The sequence below is a fragment of the Pyxicephalus adspersus genome, chromosome 1 (genome assembly GCF_032062135.1).
Source record: "Pyxicephalus adspersus chromosome 1, UCB_Pads_2.0, whole genome shotgun sequence".
NCBI classification, from domain to species: domain Eukaryota; kingdom Metazoa; phylum Chordata; class Amphibia; order Anura; family Pyxicephalidae; genus Pyxicephalus; species Pyxicephalus adspersus.
The window spans coordinates 68,820,743-68,834,629 of NC_092858.1; the positions used below are offsets into that span (position 1 = coordinate 68,820,743).

General features: G+C 38.9%; 2 protein-coding genes across 3 annotated transcripts in view; one reads left to right on the forward strand and one right to left on the reverse strand.

Annotated features, from left to right (window-relative positions):
* Positions 1 to 4,641: 4,641 nt before the first annotated feature.
* On the reverse strand, positions 4,642 to 12,131 carry TXNDC9 (thioredoxin domain containing 9). The gene is made up of 5 exons (XM_072413325.1): positions 11,997 to 12,131; positions 10,900 to 11,100; positions 10,471 to 10,589; positions 10,011 to 10,265; positions 4,642 to 5,759 (listed from the first exon to the last, which is right to left on the reverse strand). Exons 2-5 carry the CDS (start codon positions 11,086 to 11,088, stop codon positions 5,639 to 5,641), a joined length of 684 nt encoding a protein of 227 aa, XP_072269426.1. The 5' UTR covers positions 11,089 to 11,100; positions 11,997 to 12,131; the 3' UTR covers positions 4,642 to 5,638.
* Positions 12,132 to 12,535: 404 nt separating this feature from the next.
* Positions 12,536 to 13,887, forward strand: part of EIF5B (eukaryotic translation initiation factor 5B) — a 25,603-nt gene continuing 24,251 nt past the window's right edge. Inside the window, exon 1 of one of the 2 annotated variants that reach the window (XM_072413350.1) lies at positions 12,536 to 12,692. In XM_072413350.1, coding sequence (XP_072269451.1) covers positions 12,658 to 12,692 — 35 coding nt within the window. In that variant the 5' untranslated portion in view covers positions 12,536 to 12,657. The remainder of the gene's footprint in view (positions 12,693 to 13,887) is intronic. The other variant, XM_072413354.1, reaches the window with a different exon arrangement.

Here is a 13,887-nt window from a genome sequence, read left to right on the forward strand (position 1 = left end):
TTTACTGAGAAGAAGTGTACAACTAGTTTCAACATAATTCAATCATCTACAAAACATAACAAAAGCACAAAAATAATTGACTTCAATACTTCAATGACTAGCAAAATTCCTCAGCTCCTTACAGCTGTCAAAAGCTTTGTGTAGATCTAATGGGAGTAACATCGCTTCTCCTTTTGGCCCGCCATCCCAGTTACCATTCACAGACAGTATTTTGTTTTATGAGAACACTTATAAAATCTGCAAGGTTGAAGGAAGAGGATACTGAACAGGATTAATATTGCATGATCACATGATAAAGATCTCATTACATCTGCTTAGTGTGTTTAATTATTTGCACACTGTTGAAGAAAGAAAACAGAGACTGTGAGAGGTGAATAAGGTGAATAATACATAACTTACACTACATAATACCTGTACTATTTGTTGCCGTTTTTAATTTTTTTTTTCTTTTTGCTTTCTTCACATGATATGTGGGTTAAAGTTTATATCACCATAGCTATGTTTTAAGGAAAAAACATCAACTGTCCACTAAGACATTGAAAGATGTGAGGTTATTTTCCATACATTTTCTACAGAACACAGTAGTTTGCAATGGAAATAGGAGCTTGGTGATTGTAGAAATAATACAGGTTGACATTCAAAAATCCAGCAACCTCCGAATCTGAGGAGTGTTGGATTTTGGAAAAATTCCAGATTTTTTATGGTTTATATAGGCTGTATAAATTTAACAGAAAATGACTACCTGTACAGCCCTCTAAATGGATGTCGAATCCATAATGGGGCTATACAGCAGCAAATAAATGAGAAGGCATGAGCAGGAAAGCACGTGCAATAGAGACCCAACAGCTGATTCAGGAGTACAACGCCATCAAAACATAAACGGCGCCTCCAGAAAACAGTGTCAGTTTTAAAAACGCGCTCCGAAATCCATGCCGGAAATCTGAAGGTACCCGATAAACGATGGCTGGATTTTTGAATTTCAACCTGTATGTAGATATTGTATATTGAAGAAGAAACCATTCATTTACACAACATGCCCACCACTTTGAAGGTACATTTTTTTTTTTTATTGTGACACAAAGAGTAATGTACGACAAAAAAAAATATTGAGTGTGCATAGGTATTGTCCCCCTAAAATCAATAATTAGTGGAGCCATTTTTTGCTGCATAATTGCAAAATGATGCAAGCAGACGTCTCTATTAGTTCAGATCATATAGCCACAGGGATTTCTTGTCCATTCCCTGAGGCAAAACTGCTTCCACCCTGTCAAGTTACATGGTTTGCATTGGTGTACAGCCATCCAAATGTCACAGATCCCCAAGTGGACTGAGCTTTGACTAGGCCTTTCCTAGACACTAAAATGTTTCCCTTGCTGGACCGTGAACCTTTATCCTAATCTCTAGCATAAAAAAACAGAGAATATGTATGACAGTGGTTTTGAATCACTCAGTATAGATATAAAGAAAGGGAGAATGGGGCAGAAGAGAGAGAAAAACTTTCTAGGTTTAGGGGAGTGTTTCACTATTAGGGTTAGGTTAGAAGGGAATAGTACTGAACCATAGTTTGTGCACAAACTGAGGGGCTGGGGAGAGTAGAGTCATCTGTTTAGAAGCAGTTTAGGCCGCATTTTTTATTGGTGTTTTTAAAAAAGACACAGAAATTAGAATTTTCCTGTTATTTATTTTAATCATTAGCACCTTGACTACCAGTTGTTGAGGTTTGGGTAGTGCAAAATGTGACAGCTAAGACATTATTGTAGTGCGAACGAATTTTATTTTGATGCCTTATTTAGTATCCCTAAATAAGGCATCAAAATAAAATTCGTTCGCACTACAATAATAAAGGAGGAGATGGGAAAAGGGTCACTCATGGGAAAAAAAGTATAGTATAGTACATTTACAGCTATTCTATGCAAACCATGATTTTTATCCCTTTAGTCATTTTGTTAAAATTTTTTATTGTATTATTTGTAAAATAATACAATAAAAAAAAAGTTTCCATCTGACACATATATATACATTGCTGTCTGAATCACCACGCTTTCCCCTCTTTGTTTGTCACTGGAACAAGAGTTGAGGAAATCCTCTAATATTGTGGTTTTCCTAGGCACGGCAGGTCTGCATTGCAAGCTACCATACACTAGGATCATTGTTACTTTTCTGAACAAAGCGGTTCAATAACAGAAAACTAAATTCTGAAAAATAACCTTATTTTATTGTTTTATTTGCAGTTATGTGTCAACTGATGGTTTTCTTTGTTATCTTCTATTTCAGGCTGTGGGAAGCTCTATGAATGCTCTCTATGCTGTGGCAAACTGAGCCAAAGCTGGAAATAGGGGCTGCAGAAACACCACTGGCAGGATCAACAGGTAAAGGCTGAGTACAGAAGGAAATATCAGCAACACCACATTGAGAAGTAAGAAAATTAAATGGTATTTAGGCATAGTTTGTATTGTGTTCCACTCAATGTTCTGATCATGTTTATAAGATTTTGTTTTTCTGATTCCAGCATCAAAAGAGTTAAAAATCTATTCCCCCTGCTACTTAAGCACCAGCAGACTGGTGAATTATTTAGAAAATTTATCTTTTAGGTTTCTGAATGTGGTTTTGTATTCATGTATATGCAGCTGGAGTTAAATATTGAATCTATTGTTTTATGCTCTAATATTAACTAATGTTTTATGTTATTTGAGTGAGAACCATGTGTGCTATCAAGCGGGAAAACATACATCAAACATGTTAGTATTGATCAAACACTATACTCCAAAGGGATCTGCAGAAAGGGGCATGTTATCTGATGGTTGTAATAGGAAGGATTAAAGCTACGTAAACACATCCAATGGTTCTCGCCCGATAATCGGCTTAGGGCTGATATCGGATGAGAATCTGCTGTGTGTACAGTGCCCGTCGTCCAAACTACCGTCCTGGCAGATCCACGGTCGACGAACGATCGAAATGCAAGGGGAGAAAGTGCACAGTGGGGTGCTGCTCCTTCGTTCTCCCCCTCCCCCCTCCATAGAGCAGAACAGTGCTGTGCATCATGCAGCGCTCAGTCGTTGGAAAGGATAGTAAAAGATCCTTTCCAACGACTATAATTGCACGTGTGTATGCAGCTTAAGCCTGTACTGCAAGAGAAGATTAATCTGGTGAAAACATTGTCTGAAGAGGCCATCCCCAAACATATTACAATACCAAATTCATATGGCCTAATCACAGCTTACACCATTTTTTTCTGAGCGTAACATACAAAATGTTTGCTGTCTTCCCTTGGCCAACATATGTCTATCCAAGATCATTCTCCCCTGCATGAAGTCTCTCAATACAGTGAGACTTTTCAGAAGGGTTTTCCGTGCAAAGAGCAAACAATGTACACACCTTATAGAAGCCACTTATATCAAAAGGGTACTTACGATGGAATTCAGAAAAAGACTAAGGATATGTGCAGAAGTTTCATTATTCCAAAAGGGGGTGGCAGTAAGATCAAATTCTAGCCAGCCAGACCTACATCTCATGGAATTTAAGTGGACAGTGCCAGTTCATGTATGCCAACAGAAGTAATTTCCAAGAAGTAAGTATAGGAGCATCAAGTGTTTTCCAGTGGAATGTAGGACAGGACCAAAACATATTGAGCAAGTCTGTAAAGCAATGTGATGACCTCCAACATTTCACATCTGAGTCAGTAAAGTGTTCGGAAGGATATTGAAGAATTATTTGAATTGTATTAAACTGTCTGTAGCACAAATCAATCATAGAAACCACAACTCTGCATTTTGCGGTCCTCAATATCCAAAGTGAGTGTATCTGACTTCAGTTTTGCAACACGGAGGAGTCCAGCAATGGTCCATTAAATATTTGAAAAACTTGACAAAACATTGAGGGGAATCTCCTTATTGGGTTTAAAATCTAAGAACTTTTTAAGCATTTTGGTTTGGTTTGCAGAACATTATCTATCCCAAATTCATTATTTTTATGTATTTATTGTAAAAATGTGCTGATTCCCATTACAAAGTGTGCAAAAAACTATTTATCTCAGGAACTATTTGTCAGGAAATAATTTGCATCAATTTGATTTAAAAAAAGTGGATGCAAATTTATTTTCCAGAGATCCAATTGTCCAGGACTTTGCTGTGTTGATTGGGATTATGCCATAAGGAAATGGAGGACCAGCCTGTGCCAGAGAGGTTCACAATGAGGTAAGCTTAGTTTCATTCTTTAGCAGTGGTTTTCATAGTGTGGGTTAGAGAATGTGGAGTTCATGAGCCCAAGTTTAAAGGTATAACAGACCAGGGTCATAAATTTCCTCTTATCAGATATTTCATCAACCAGCATCCTTCCAGACCTCTAGTTTACAACACCCTTTGTAAAAGTTGGAGTTTTGTGCCTCCAGGTTTCATAAAAGCACCATACTGGGTCTCCACAGAGCATCATACTCTCAGACAGCCCCCATCCTGCTGTCATTGGATTGCCCTATTAGTCCCAACACTGTGGTGGGCATAGAAAAAACCATGTAAGCCTAGCAAAGGGAGCTTTTATTGATACCATCTTGTTGCTAAGAACAACAGCACTGACACTCCCTGTATTTTTGCTGGTTACATGTACATACTGTGCATATTAATGTATTACAATAAAACACAAGAAGTATTTATTTCTGGCTTTCAAAGTTTATTTCAAATCTGTAAAAAAAAATATACATTATGAAAATGGTTTGCATTCAGATATTGATAACTGCAATATATTGCCCCATAGTGTATTTAGAATTTTTGCTGTAGTTCAAATCAAACCTGCAAAAATGCAATGTGGCATTAGGCTTTAGCACTAAGAAAAAATAGTTAATTTCTGTTTAGAAATTATTAGGAGCTGTATTGCTGTAGGCCTGAAAAATGTTCCCTTCTCTAATGTACTGCAGAGATTTTCTTAGCGAGTTGTACCAAATGTATTACCTATCCATTCAAAACCCTAAAGATCACATTAAGGAATAAAATACAGAGTGCCTCATACCACTACAATTATTGACATGACTAGGAAAAGAATAGTCTTATCAGTTGGGGCTCCCCATAACCACAATATATTTTATTTCTAGTGCAGAGCAGAAAAATGCATGGAACAATCTTAGTCAGCACAGGCAAATATTCCTTAAGACAGAATTTAAACCTGTGCTTTGCAAATTTAAATGCTGATCGTTTAGATAGTAACCCAACTCAGAAAATGTTTTCCCTAATGGTGCTCTGCTGATATTTTCCCCTGTAATTGCTACTCAGTGCTGCATATTTAATACATACTGAAGATGTATTTACATGAATAACTTAATAAAAACCCTCACCCACCCAGTGTGTAATTAGTAAATGCTCAATTCCCCTATTATGTGTAAAAATACAGATCTTGCTTTCACATTGTAGCCATCTTACATAAAATTTCTGTGATGGCCATTGCCAAACTTTTTCTTTTTTAAAGAAAACGTTTTATGCTGAAGGATTGCAGTTAGCTTAGAAGTAATGTTATATATACAAGGCAGATCAATATGTCTGCAAAATCGTAAAGATAAGTGTTTATTAAATCCCAACGATGGGGATGATAATCATTGGACTGCTTCAAGTTTTAGTATGTTTCTAAGGAAAGCTTGGTCAGGGATTTTGGCAAATTAGTCATCTTCTTCTGAGTCAGAATCATACTTCTGTCCTCGTATAGTTTTCTTCTCCAATTTTTTGAATTGAGTGCCACACTTTTTCTGACTTTGAAATGGGGGTTCCATCAAATTTCCACTAAAAAAAAAACAAAAAAAAAAACAAAAAAACACATCAATGAAGTAGCAACATGAAAAAATATATTAGGTAAAGCAAAAAATCAGTTTACCAAACTGAGGGCCATTCGTCTTAACATCATTAATCATCATACATTAAGGCATGGTAAATGGTATGTGTGTGACCATGTGCTGTAATGTTTATAATGCTGGTGCATGGTTTAGAGCAGGGGTTTGGCAAAGTTTTATGGCCACTAGGCCATTTATGGGGTGGGCGGGAGCACACTAGGCTGGACCCGCCATAAATCGCTCCACCCCACCACCAGAGAACGGCCCCTGAAGTGAAATCCTACATTGCAGAGGAGAGGGATTTCCCTTCAGGGAGCTTTCCCTACTTACCGAGGTGGCGGAAGTATCAACGCCGGCCGCGGTAAATAGGGGAGCAACTGCAAGGGGGCGGCACCCGAGCTCCAACAGCTCCGGTAGTTCCCAACGCCCCCTAACGGATCGGCCAGGGGGCGTTAGGCCGCAACGAACTACCGGCTAGGCCGTATCTAGCCTAAAGGCCGGAGTTTGCCGACCCCTGGTTTAGAGTCTGGCACCATAAAAAAAAAATATAACTATTCCAATGTTAACCCTAAAAGGTCTAAACTCAAACTACTTTTTTTTGTGTTTTCATATAATAAACAACATAACACATAAAAGAGTAAGGTGCAGGTAGATAACCAAGAAACATACAATAGAACTGTAACAATATAATAATAACCAGGCTAGGTAGCCTCTACATAACTCCAGCAAGATTACTGCAAATTACAGAATTCCACCACACCACATCTTGTGCAACCTACAATTCCAATATTATCTTGAATTAGACCAGAAATTTCTTGGTGAATTAAAGAAAAGGAAAAAAAGAGAAGAAAAGGGGAGGAGGGGGGAGAGCGAGGATACTAGAAGAATGCAGAACAAATTTTAAATATATGGCAATTAATTAGGAGGAGTTCCCAGAGTTATCACCGAGGGGATAACTGAAGGAGATATATTGGATGGGGCAAGCTGAAGATTACCAGTCATATGTTGAAACATATTAGTGGCTGATAACAGTCCCACGGTGCCCAGATTGCTGTGAATTTATCATACATATCATAAATCCTGGCTGTAAGAAGTTCCATGAGTTGGACTTCTTTGATTCTAGCATATAAGCCGAGAGGTGAGGTAGATTTCCACTGTCTAGCAATAAGGCACCTGGCTGCATGTGAAATGTCAACTTTCTATTCAGTTTAGTTAGAAAAGAAACAGGAAGACCTAGCAGATGAGTAACTACATCAAGTGATACATGTAGTTCCTGAATCTCTGAGAGAAGAGTATTGATTTTTGCCCAATAGATCTTTATGAGCGAACAGGAGCAAAAAATATGATATAAAGTGCCAATTTCCATACCACATCTCCAACATATATTGCTTGCATTAGGAAAAATTGCATGTAGTTTATTTGGAGTATACCACCTCTTAAGTATTTTGTAAGCATTTTCTTTAAATACAGTGCATATTGAGCTCTTAGGGGCACTATCCCAAATAATTTTCCAGATTTCAAGAGGTAGTTCCCTACCTAAGGTTGCTTCCCATTTAAGCATATACCCATGTTTGACAAAGGGGCTTGTTGGCACAGTATTTATTATCAGGTAGATGCCAGAGATTAGTCCCCTCTGAGAGGGTCCCCTGCACACAGCTTCTCAAATTCCATCATATGAGAAAACGGCATATTTTTAGCAATAGACTGGGCATAGTGCCCTATTTGAATGTACCCATAAAAGCAAGTACAAGGTTATCTCAAACTCACAATATGACGAAATTGAAAAAGATAGTGTCCCACCATGGCTGAACCATTAAGTGCGATAGATTATCAGGTAGGTGTGGAGTAAAAAAACAAAGAGTTAAGTAATGATGCAGGTGCTAGCGGTTCAATACACGGGGCATATAATAAGGGGGAGTGCGGACATCCCTGCCTAGTGCCATTTTTAATTGCAATTTTATGGGAATTTGCATGGGTAAGATGTACTTCCGCCAAAGTTGATGTATAAAGTGCTACAACACACTTGCAGAGTAATTTTAGTGGGGGGTATTTATGTAAAAGTGAAATACCTTGCCATTCTGTGTCATTAAACGGTCATAAATAAAAACACCATTCACAGAATAAAATATGCATGCCAACACTATACAGATTGTGCCAAATACTAGCAATAGTCATTCCATAATGTGCCCACTAGGTGGCAGTGTTGTAAACCAGTACACTGGAGGGTATAGGCATGCTATAATGTGATCCATATGAATTGTTAGAAACTATAAAATTACATGACATGGATCCTGCACAATATTTCTCGATTCCTGTTCCATTTTAAAAGGTATGCCTGCAAGCTATAAAAGCGTTTATAATAAAAATAAAAATAAAATCAAAGTCTAACTTTACAAAATAAAAGAACAGGTAGGTGGGCATTGCAGAAAGAGACAATGTCCATTCAGCAATAAGCCATCTTACCTGTCCGATTGTGGTGGTCAACAGAAAAATTTGGAATTTTTTGCGAATTTTTATGTTTTATTAATAATAAAACAAAAATATTATTTAAATAAATTCTTAGATTCTGAATGACAATTTTCGCCTTTATATTGCACTAAATTCACAAACTGTACTGGAGACAGAAAAACAAGGGAGGCGCAGCGTGACGTCAGTGTAGTGTTAAGTTGTATGACGGAACCGTTGCCGAGCCGTACACTTCAGTATTGTTTCCACCATTACAACAGTCACCGCGCTCTGCTAATACCGATTCTCATCCAATTGTTTTATTTATTTCTCAGATGTTCTTTTAGGTAAGTATGACCATAGCTGTGTATTTTCTTTAACTCCTATATTTATTGGCATCAAATAGTGTGACTTTGATAACTATCATTTCTTGGTCTTGGATTCGAATGAAATAAACCCATAATGAGTGAGAAAAAGCAAACATATATTTTGCATTTCATTAGTAATACCAAAGATGATGCAACTAATGATAATAGTAGTAATAGTAATACTTCACCTAACTGTGAGCTGATCAATGAATCAGAGCCTCCACAGTCCTCGTCAGGCACCATTAGGAAGATGTTTTTTTTTACAAATGTATTTATCTTTTAAAAAAATTCAAATAATGGCCCACTAGATTTAAAATGATGAATTTAGAGATCGGAAAGGTTGGCGACCGCTGCCCTAGCAGGCTATTCTATTAAAGTGGAATGAAAGTTGCCAGGATACCCAGCAATCCCAGCTTCCCCTGAGGTTCCTGGAATTCAATTAACTCCTGTGCAGGAGTTATGTCTCCCCAGCCAATCAAGATGGCCGAAGATCACATCTTAAAAGAGGAGGAAGAAGATGTTGTGCTCTGCTACTGAACAGGGATAGGTGAGTAGAGCGGGGTTTAGTCCCTCTTAAAATCTAAACACATAACAGATTTAATTTTTTCATTATTCAACTGTAATATGATATATTCTTATGGAAGCATTCAGTCTACCAGCATATTACATGTGTATTATATTCTAATATAAAATATTTTAAAACTGCAGATCAGTTACTATAAACGTACATTGCAGCTGCAACTGACAATGTTATTTTAAAAATGGCTGTTGAGCATAAGCAGCAGCCAGTATGTCCAACACAATTTTACCTGCTTGTAAATGTTAAAAAAAAGTTTTTATTAAAATCAACAAAACAAAATGCCTTCTTTAAAAGACCTAGAAACTCTTACAAGCACCCATAAAACTAATAAGAGCTTTCCTAAGCATTTTTAGGTTTGCTTCATAACATTTTTTAGAACTTGTGTAAACTTCCATAAATTTATGCAAAAGTAAAATGAACATTTATAGGAATTAAAAAAAAAAATGTGAAAGCCTAAGTCCCACAACCAGTAAGGCTTTGTCCCAATTAGTGTAAGCCAGGGGTGCCCACACTTTTTTGTCTTGCAAGCTACTTTTAAAATGACCAAGTCAAAATGATCTACCAACAATAAAAACTTGGACTTAATAACTCCTGTGTGCGGAAGAGTTTATTTTAAAAGGCAAGGCTCCGCTATCTGCTTGCGTTGTCTTTGCGATCTACCGGTAGATCGCAATCCACCTAGTGTAAGGCAAGTAAACAACCATTTAGGTATAATACACTGTGCAAATCTTCTACAGCTACATTACATAGCATAGGAAACACATTCTACCAATATCGAGTAGTAAAAAAATAATTAAAACAAAACAAATACCTGTAAGTAATAATATCAGCACAGCCGAGCCTCCATTCTAAGGTCTCTGTAGTGAATTCATCTGTATTGCCCAAATCAGTAAAGCCGACCACGTAATCTCTGGTCTTCCCATCCTTCACTAGAGCAAGAGTTGGGATGACTTTTATACGCAGCCTTTCACACAGGAAGGGAGCCTTCTCCACATTCAGTTTCAGGAACTTGGTTTCTACGTGTTTTTTAGCCAGCAATGCCAGATGTTTGTCCAGGATTTTACATCTGATCATAACAAAAGATAAAATAAAAAAACTAAATGTTATTAATAAACTATTATATCTACAAAATATTTTTGAAATTAGTTGTCCAAAATACTCCACTATAAGGTTAGTAGATGGCACAGACGTGTAAAGGAATGATTGCTAAGTGATGTTATGCGATCTACATGTACATATTAAATACAAATGTATTCGTCTATGTACAATACCTGAAGGTAGAGTCCTTGTAAAAGTGACAGACAACATTTTTACTTTCTTTCACTTCTTGGAAGAAATCTCTCTCACTAGGGATTTCTCTGTATTCCCCGTGTCCCTTGGAGATCCATTCCTGGAAGATAAAAATACAGAATATAAAAAAAAAAGCCCTGAGCTGTATTGGCACGCCAAGTAAAGATTTTGATCCGGGTCTATATAGAGAACATTATTACAAAAAAGGATGGAGCTTGCTTTTTTTAGAAAGAAAAAAAAAAAGAAATCTTTTCTTTGGGGCTGATAGTTATCAGTGAGGATTGTTGTACACAATAGGTTTATCCTACACTTCTTTTGTGGAATACATATTACAAACAAAGTGTACAAAATATGGTTAGCAGGGACTGCTTGGTGCCTATAGGTACAAAAAGATTTAATGGAAAAGTGACCTGTTTTTGTTGCTGGGCCTTCTTTAAAGCTGCTAATCGCTTTTCTTTCAGGCGCTCCAATTCATCTTCATCCATTTTATCAAACTTTTCCAATTCTGCATCAAGCTGTTCTTCCATTACCTTGGCAGTCTGCAATAACTGATTCTCCATGACTTTTGTGAACATATCTGCAGATGTGTCAGCTGCCATTTTTAAGAAAATCTACACAAAAAGAATACACATAAAGCTAAATACAATACATTTTCATGGAAAATGACCAGGACTGGGGCCAATGCTGCCACATACAAGAGAAAATTACTAGACCGGTATTTGTGTTGTTCTCTATAGTTTCTGCTATTACTATACCCCATGAGTCCCTTTGGTGTCCTTTTCCCCAGTATAGAGCCGGCGGGAGATTAGAGTATATTGCATGTATTCTCTCACCTCTTTCTGCATGTCACCTCACGTTATCTGACACATGGGCAGCATGGAGGTAAATCACAGTGGGTACACTGAAAGGCACAATAGACTTTTAATTCACCATTGCCCTAACATGTATGGGGAGCACCATATGGGCAACAATGACCGGGTCGGCTCCTCGGGGGCAGCAATGACCTGGGGGGGCTCCTTGGGGGTAATAATGATGGGTAGGGCTTCTCAGGGGCAGCAAACCCAAGCTGCTGCCCAAAATGTATTACCATCTGGCCAGCCATGTAAGAAATGCTAAACAGAATATAATGGAAGGGAATGGCTTTTCAGGGCCGGCTGCAATGATTGTCATCTAGGGGGGCTCTGCCATGACTACAGCCCCATTCCTATTATAGCAGGGTGTGGTCACCCCAACCCATGACAATGCCAATACATATCAATGGAAGGCTGATTTCTTGTATTATACAATAAATAATAATGCAAATATTAGGCCATAAATATTGGAAAGCAATGTCCTGTAAGGCTGCATCCCATTATACAGAGACAAAGCCGGTGCTATGTGATGAGCTGATGACACAGAACATTGTGCTGCTCAGGCCTACTGAACAGAGCGACGACTTCTCTAAATGAAGCCCCCCTCCCCAGAACTGACCCTGCACAGATCCCCGGCACCCCGATCCTATGATTACCTGTGACCAGATCGCTTTACGCACAACCACTCCCACCAACACACACCACTGTCACGACAACCAAACGATCAAGCTGCGTTCTGCGGAAACGCAATTGACGCTTCTCACGTGACTTAAGTCGTCTTATAGTTAGTGAATAGAAGAGTCGCCATCTTTGTTATTGGCGAGCCCGTGTATATTATGATTTAACATTGTTCTTGGAGATGTGTAACTCAAATACGTGTAAACTTAGCTAGACAGAGTACACTCACTGTATTCGTACACGAATACACTGCGATCATAAAATTAGGTGAACCTTGTGCCGCCACGATTGCTAACGCAAGACTGCACGTGCAGCAGCCATGTTGGTACACCTTCCAAGGACGCGCACATTGCCGCGCAACACTTTCTACAGGTCCTGTATAAATATCAACACACTCCGTACATCTGTCATCTGCATGAAACGTACAACTAATAATATATTTACCACTTAATACCGATAATACAATAACGTTTGCTCCTGATCGTCATTGGCCTAGCGCGGACCTTGGCTGATGACGTTACACCAGGTTCCCGGGTCATGCGCATGCGTCGTTGACGAAATTGAGAGGCTTGTAGGCACCGTATGCCGCGAGGTGAGAGGTAACCGGGGCTGAGCATAACCTGAGCAGACGTCACCACCATGGGGAAAAAACAGAAGAGCAAGACCGAAGATAGGTGAGTGTGTGCTGCCATACAGACATGTTCTTCCCTTATCTGCACATGTGTGAGTGAGGGCAAGACAGAGGCCTAGGAGACTGCGCCCGCCAGCTGTTCATAACCCGAGAGACACCCTGTTCCCTGCACTGATCCCAGGTCAGGAGTATGAGACATCCATCATTATCTGCCCATACCCAGAGACACCCTGATAAAAGAGACACCCTGATCTTCTACACTGCCCACAGACGACCCCTATGTATGTACTGGGGGCTGAGGCACCTATCATTACCAAACCATACTTTGGGAGAAGCACAATATTTCTCCACACTGTCCAAAACGGATCTCTGTCCTTCCTATATATGGGTAGTCCCCAGGTTACATACGAGATAGGGACTGTTGGTTTGTTCCTAAGTTGAATTTGCATGTAAGTTGGAACAGTTACATTATTTTAATAAATGCAATTAGGACAGACAAAGCAAAAAAAAAGATCTTTATGGAGCCTAGACATTCAATAACTTCTAAAGCAAGCTGTGCTTTGATATGAAAAAAGAAACAACTGCAGAGTTTGTCTTGGTCATTAAAGAGTTACAAGTGGCTGCAGAAAGAGCTCAGTCCCCTAAGATCACCCACAACCTCAGCTGTGTTTAGCAAATGATTTCTTCTGCATGTCATGCAAACCATCCCCTCCATGCCTCCTGGAGGGAGCAGGGAAGCCCTGTTCATTCATATCTAGGAGTTGTCTGGATGTCCTTAACTCGATGACTAACTATATGTAATGGGGCTGAGACAGCCATCATTAGCTGTCTTGTCCATACCCTGCCAGAGGTATCCTAATCCTCTTCACTTCCCAAAAGAGATCCATGTATCATCTGTGTGTATTGGGGGATAAGACTCCCTTCATTAGCTGTCTATACCCCACAAGATAGGCACCCTGATCCTGCACATTGTCCACACTGTGTCACCTCTAAATGAAAGCGGTAGCGATCAGAGACACCCTTCAATAACTATCCATACATTGTGAGAAATACTTTAATTCTCTTTACTGCTCTTTATGGACCCTTGAAAGAGATACCCTAGTCCCTTCCACCGCCAGGGGTGTGTCTGGATCACATCTGTATGTAATGTTGGCTAAGACACCCATCATCAGCTGTTCACACTTGGCAAAGACACTCTTCACTGCCATGAAGACTCTTGGTTGACTTGTTACACCTTT

Excerpts from the sequence above, each read along its gene's own strand:
- TXNDC9 (XM_072413325.1), bottom strand. The coding sequence starts at position 11,088 with ATGGCAGCTGACACATCTGCAGATATGTTCACAAAAGTCATGGAGAAT. Across the intron at positions 10,590-10,899 it reads AGGCCCAGCAACAAAAACAG|GAATGGATCTCCAAGGGACA; the intron begins GTCACTTTTCCA and ends TTTATCTTCCAG. Across the intron at positions 5,760-10,010 it reads GCTGATATTATTACTTACAG|TGGAAATTTGATGGAACCCC; the intron begins GTATTTGTTTTG and ends TTTTTTTTTTAG.